Genomic DNA, 7,182 nt, shown 5'->3' with positions numbered 1-7,182 from the left:
AGAGCTGTGCTAGGTCCTGAGGATTCAGAAACGAGTAAGCCGTATTTCTTGATTTAATGAATTCACAACATTGAGAGAAAAACCACTACAAAACACAATAAGGACTCACTGCACTGAACTGGTAAGCACAAAGCAAGAGTGAAGAAAATATTGTAATTGCACACAGGAAGGAACCACGAACTCTACTCTTCAGAGAGACTTTCCAGAAGCGACGACAATTGAATTAAGCCACGAAGAACAGATGAGTAGGATTTAATCTGACAGAGAAGAGAGGAAGGGGAACTTTAGGAAATTCTGCGCAGAAAAAGCAGCAACCCTGGGGCAAGAATTGTTAGGAAAAGCCGGGCATATTCAGGAATGGCAAGCAGACTCATGAAACCAATCATGAAAGGGTGCTGAGGAGGAAAGGCCAGTAAAACTTCTACACCCATATTAAGTGACTAAAAGCATTGAGTAGACACCAAGTGTTTTTTAAGGAAATTAGTGACATAATCAGGTATAATTTTAAGAAAATCTCTCCAATGGATTGGAAAATAGAGATACTAAAAGAAGCAGCGCTCAGATGAGGGCTAAGGCAGCTCCAGGGGTCTTTGGGCACCTTTAAATGTAAATGGCTTACTCTTAGAGATGAAGGCCTGTGTGTGGCAGGGGAGGAAGTCGCTGTGTATGTGGTAGGTGGGTATGTTGAAGGAGAGTGTCTGAGGTACAACCTCTACTTCTCCAAACCCTGGATCTTCTTACCAGTGGTGCCTTAGCAATCTTACTCTTTCACACAGTTTGAGAAGGTCAGATTTCTGAATTAATTACATGAGGTGAAGGACAACTTAGAGAAAGCATAATGAAGCGTATCACAGGAAATAAAACAAGGCATTTCTTAATCTTTAAAATGATTTCTTGCTAAGTAAATCCATCTGCCAGGTTTCATCTTGTCTCTTCAGAGTACCTTCCTAGGTGCTAGGGCAGGATTTTCCCTCAGCATATTATATGTGAAATATTAAAATCCCAGGTATGTTCAGAATGCTAAGATCAATGCATTTGCTAAAATATCGATACAATAAGAACAGCTGGCTTGCTGTGTTCCCTGGGGAAAAAAAAAGTCTTCCTTAATATTCCTGGCAGATCCGTCATCTCTTCCTCAAGCCAAGTGACAAGTGAGTTATACCATGGGGCTTCAAAAGGTTCTAACCATATTGTACAGCAGATGCTCTGAAACTATTATTCAGAAGTCTTTCCAGGACCCCTATTGCCCTCTGATTCCCTTGAAGCAATATATGACCTACTCTCTCTTTGCATCAGTTACATTATGACTACATTAGTCCAAAAGATGCATTAACCTTACCTCTGCTTCAATTTCTCTGAATCCTCATCCCTCCCACACGCGTACCTCACATCTCACCACCATATATACACATGCTCTTTCATATATTGTCTAAAGCAGGGTTATTTTCTGGAATGTATTAGTACCAAAACAGCCTGTTTGATATATACTGAACTTTTACCTAATTCACTAGTCCTGGTCCTTTCTGCTTTTGTGCCACCATAAAGCCTCCAGCACCTTTCATTTTGGATAATGATCTTTCTTCTCATTTCTATTTCATCTTATTTCCCAATCAATCTCAGCTTAAAATTAACCTGGGTTAGCACTTCACACAATACTCACCTTATATGAAATTCTATAGGTCGTCCTTCGATCCACATTTTAGAGGTACTCAATAGTGTTCATTCTAATGCCACTTTCAATGAAATCTTATCCTTGACATATTGAGACTACAAAATACTTTGACTACAAAACACTTTGCATTTATAGATCTTGTTGAATTCATGACTGTTACCTACACAGCAGCAAATCATGAAAATTAGAGTTGGAAAATCTTATTAGGACTAAGAGTCCATCCCCAGAGGCTGTGTAAGAATGTTACTTATAATTCAAAATTTATTAAGCCCCCAAAATGCACTAGGCTCTTTACAGAACAAAAAGCTGGACAAAGTCAGAGCCTTAGTTATTTACAATAAGGCACCAGCACCTTGTTCATTTTTCTCTTTAAAGGACTCCAGAAATGGGACTTCGAATGTTCTCCACAAACAACGATTCTATGGCTTGATAAATTTTTCTGATGAGAAGTTTATTCCTGGTATCTAAGAGAAGCTTAATTCACCTTATGCCAGTTAATAATCAGGAGTGAAATAAACCTACCTATGAACCTAGAACATGAACCCTGGGAGTAACTTCTTTTAGAGTTTCTCTCAATTTCTTTTCCTATCTTGAAGCAGGACAGAGGAAAACCAATTCACGACAAATATTTGTTTACATATTTTATAATAATTGAATAGCTGAATAATGCTTCCATGCTCTTTCTTTTCTCCCTCTTTTGATAAAAGGACATTTGTAAATATACCTGTCACTTAATACAGTACATTACACAGTATTTGACACATGATCCGCATTCAATAACTTTTTGTTAAGTGGATATATAAGACAGTTTCTTCAATAACATATGATTGAGGTATGTTTGACTTATCTTTGTATTGTTAGACTGAGAATATGAGGGAAATATACTAGTACTTTGAGTATTCACCGTGCTTTATAAAATCCACTGGTTCAAATACACAGTTCTTTAGTGAACCTCTAAGATATATAGATTCCCAAGACATAGAATGTAAGTTAACTAACACTTAAACCAGGAATTTTTTTTTTGCCAGTTATGTATTTATAGAAAGATAATCCCCTGGCTTTAAGTAGATATGTACATACTAATGTGAACAAACTTAAAAAATACAAACCCTTGGATCATAAAGGGGCTGCCGGGAGCCCCTCTATCCTTCCCCCTCACCCAAGGGCAGAGGGCGTGAATCTGTTTTTTAAAAATTATCAGTTTTGGCCATCCCTGCAGCAACAAGCACGAAGCTGGGTGATTACCCACAAGGTGAGAGTTCCCACTCTCTGAACTCTATGTATCTCCTATAATTAGGGTTACATGCTTTCTTGTTCTGTATTTTTACTAGTATATTGGGGCAAAGGAGGGGGCTCCCTCCTGAAATGGGTCAAGAAATAATACAGACATGTTTAAAAAGTGGGGGGAAAGTGTCATCTGCTGTAGAAGCAAAAGACAAGACAAAGGCATACAGACGCCAGGGAAATACCCAGTTCCCACAGTACTATGGGAGATATGGTCCAGCCCAGGTCCAGGCCCTTAGGTTCTTCGTTCTATTCACCCCCTATTTCTTTGGTATTGTCAGAAGACAAGACTCAGTTCCTGGGTGCTGGTGGAGGAGGGACAGTGGTTCCAGGGCTTCCTATAAGTACTGAGTGAACAATTTGAGCTTAAAATTTTCCCTTTTTTAAATATTTAAAAATAAATCAAACTCCATCCTGTGCTGTACACAGCCCTTTTGACTCCCTGACATTGATTTGAGGCAGGAGAGGTGGTGTCAACGTTGGAAGGGCGTCCTCACTTTCTTCCGCCGCTTCGGTTTGGCTTCTCCCTTGGGTACTGTGCTGTTGGGCTTGGAGGCTGCAGTGGTCCCAGGGCCCAGCTGAGGAGCTGCTAAGAAGTTCCCTTTGGACATCTGGCCTGGGGGTACTTGAAAGATCTGGCTCTAGAAATCCTGAAGGTCAGCAGGAGGGGCACCTGGGGTAGCTCTCTGCCACCCACTGGTGCCTGGCATCCGTGAACCAAATGAGATGTGATAGGGGACCCGGCGGGTATCTGGGAAGATTCCCACATGCTGGCATCCAGCCCACTCTGTGATGTCATACACCTTTCTATCCATCAGCGCAAAGCAGGTGATCTTGAGGCCCAACATGCTCGACTCTGCCCCAAAGTCTCCTTCCTCAGCAGGATGCAGCCCGTTACACTCAGCGCAGTACCTGGAACTCTCAGGTTCCTGGTCCGTTTCAAACCTCCTGTGCTTTCCCTGGCATCGGCTGCACACCACAGTATTCATTGCTTCTTTGAGGTCATCCTGCAGCTTGGACAGAAACTCATTTACTGACCGGCTCAGCTCATTCTCTGCCATTCGCTTCATCTCATATTCCTTCCGTCTTTCAGGGTTGCTGGCAATGTCCCAGGCTGCCCGCAGAACCTTGAGGGCCTCCTCAGCCCGGGGATGATGATTTTTGTCAGGATGAACCATCACTGCCGGCTGCCTATAGGCCTTCTTCAGTTCAACATCCGAGGCTGTGGCTTCAACCCCCAGCACATGGAAAGGCTTTAGCTCATCCTCAGGAAGCCCAGCCATGGTCCACAGTCGAGCCACTTCCTCTTCAGGCTGGCAGTAGCGACCACTAGCTACAGGCGCATTCCCCTGCCTGTTGGTCCTCTGCTTGACCCAAGGCAACTCCAGCCAACCCCACTGAACTATTCTTACCAGCTGCTGCCACGGCCTGCTGTCTCTCAGCAGAATCAGGCACCGCTGCCAGGTGGGAGAAGCCAGCCAAGAGAAGAGCCAGGTGGCTTTACCCGTCCGGCCTAACCGATCTCTCAGTCCCACCAGAAACCGCCAGCCCAACTGCAGACAGCCCCAAAAAAGGGCCAGAGCCGGGAGCAGCAAAGCACCCAGTAGCCTAAGAAAACGGGTGAACAGCGCTGCCCCATAGCAAAACCCTTGGCTCGGAAACTGGGACATCACCTGGGCCCCGGCCCCCAGCCGCCCTGCCCAGACTCCCACCCAGACCCAAAAAAGGTCCAGATCACTGCCTTTCAGCTGCCTGCGTGCATAGATGAGACGGCCACAAGTTTCCACAAGCTTCCACGTACTCCCCACTAATACCAGCAGTTCGATCAGCCACCAGAAGCCTGCCTGTCCAAGCTGACACACCCACACTCCCAGTCCTCTGTGCTTATCTGCCCGACTCCGGTTCCGGCCCAGCCGATGTCGACCAGGGGATCTGGGATCTCTGCGTCCACCCTCCCAAGTACCCTCCCTGGCTGGAACGCGGTGCCGTTGTCTCCGGAGCGCAGGTTTCCTTCCACTGGGCACACATGAAAAACCACTGGGAAACTTAAGAGGTTCCTCCTCATCACATTCCTCTTGCAACTCTTCATCTTCCCCCAAAGCCGGAGAGGTACAATGGTGGCAAAAGTTGCTAGAAGAGCTGTCTCCTCCCTCAGAACAAGGCCCTTCAGGGATTCCCTGGAAGTTACAAGCAGATGGAATGGAAAGAAAAGAAGGGTTCCCATCCTCCTGGTACCCAGCCTCATTCTCTCTTGAGAGTTCCTGGCCCACTCCTGACTCTTCTGAAGATGCCTCACTCTGAGCAGGGTCCTCTCCATCCCTAGGGACGGAGTGGACCCCTTGGAGGGCCGTGGCTTGGATCTGACCAGTGGGCTGGATTTGGGCGCTGTGTGTACTTAGGACTAGAGTGCGCTGTGAGGCAGCGGGTACCATTGTGAGCAGGCCCAGCCGAGTCCGTGAGTCCTGAGAATGCAAGTATTTCAGGGTCCACAGAGGGTCCTAAAGTCCTGAGGGAGGCACCCCCACTGTGGTGGGCTCCACACAACCCTCCTTCTCCGGGGTGCTTCCGGGCCGTGACCCCAGGGCTTCCTGAGGATTTTAGGTCACAGCCATCATGGTAAGTTCTGAGACCGAAGAGCGGAGGTAACTCCTCCCCCTCGAGCAGGTGGGTGGAGAGCCAGGGGTAGCTAGAGAGCAGCCCCCACCCCGGGCTCCGCCTCCAGTTCACTCCACACCAGGAGTTTTGATTCTCATTCATTTTGACTGAAATATACCAATGTCTACGGGGTGAGGAGAGGTGGTGGGAATTATCAAGCAAACTAGTCTCTTTTTTTTTTCTCTTTCACTGAGTTGATTGAACTGAGAAGTTATTGGTCTCAGACACAGACTTATTATTTAAATAAACAAGGAGATGCTATAGAAACTGTATAGCCAGTTGATGAACTGAATATATTATTGCATCTCATGACTGTTTCAGTGCCAAGATCCATGTATTCAATGCAAATACCTCCGGCTGCAATTTATAATCCATTCTCTCGTCTTGGCTCCAGAAATAGAGTGATGATTATATTGTACTTAACTCCAAGATATTTTTAAAATCTCATGGTATTTGCCGTATAATAAATGAGACACTGATCCTCAATTCTCCTGTCAAAGGGAAAATGGACACTGCTCACAATCTATCACACCCTTTCTCGTATCTCCCTTACTACATCCTTACCCTGACCTAGCAGGTGATACAAGTATTTGCCTGAAAACCAAAATATTTGTCCTAAAGCAAATCTAATATTCTTAAATCTACAGCCACAGGAGGTGAAGAAACAAAGTGTGAAAATATTTGCATTTGAAAGTACAAAGATCTTCACTATTTAGATTAAATGATAAGCAATTGCAATAAAGCTTCGCTGTGTTAGAAGCCTTGTTAGGAATGTACCAATGGGAGAAACCTGTAACAGCTCTGGTCTGCTAGTCACAGGCATGTGCTCTTAGATCTCTTAGTCACATGGTTAATGTGACTTCAGAAACAACACACGTGCCTATTCTTAGTCTTAGTTCATTTGCTTGTAAAATAAAAAGATTGAACTAGATTATTCCCAGGGTCTTTGCTGCTAAGAAATCCCATGTTTTTTTTTTCCTATGCTTTAAAAATATTTTACAGATCTTAATATGAAACAGGATATGATTTGATTCTTGATATCCTAACTATATACAATAAAAATCTGATATGACATTAAACATCCATAAGGTAAATATGAGTAATGCCATTCCTTACTGGGCATTGACATTTAACCCTTGTCACTTTTTCACAGCCCTGTAAGGACTGCATCGGTGTGTTGACTTCACAGATGAGGAAACTGAAGCTGAAAGCAAATAGAGAATTTACTGTGTCACACCGTCTACTAAGAGGTGGAGCTGGGGTTAGAAGCCAGGTCTAACTGTAAAGCCTGTGCTTTACATCACACCAGGATGAATCAAGCAACAAATTAGAGTCTGGTCCTATATTTCCAATTTCCACTTTTCTATTCCAGGAACCACTGGAACATAATAATGATACCTAATATACATGAGTCTTTCCACTGTACTAAACACTGTTCAGAGCACTTTTGTGTGTTATGTCATTTAAATTTACAACAATCCTAAAGGGAAACAGGAGGACAAATGGACAGAGAGGTCAAAGTCACAGATGTAAATATGAGAGTTAAGATTTGAATCCCTGTGTCTAATGTT

General features: G+C 44.2%; 1 protein-coding gene across 1 annotated transcript; it reads right to left on the bottom strand.

Annotated features, from left to right (window-relative positions):
* Window positions 1-3,195: 3,195 nt before the first annotated feature.
* On the bottom strand, window positions 3,196-5,388 carry LOC101282286 (dnaJ homolog subfamily C member 14-like). The gene has a single exon (XM_033415069.2). The coding sequence runs from the start codon at window positions 5,386-5,388 to the stop codon at window positions 3,598-3,600; it is 1,791 nt and encodes a 596-aa protein (XP_033270960.2). The 3' UTR covers window positions 3,196-3,597.
* Window positions 5,389-7,182: the final 1,794 nt, after the last annotated feature.

The sequence above is a fragment of the Orcinus orca genome, chromosome 21 (assembly GCF_937001465.1).
Source record: "Orcinus orca chromosome 21, mOrcOrc1.1, whole genome shotgun sequence".
NCBI classification, from domain to species: Eukaryota; Metazoa; Chordata; class Mammalia; order Artiodactyla; family Delphinidae; genus Orcinus; species Orcinus orca.
This window is presented reverse-complemented; position numbering and strand designations above follow the sequence as displayed.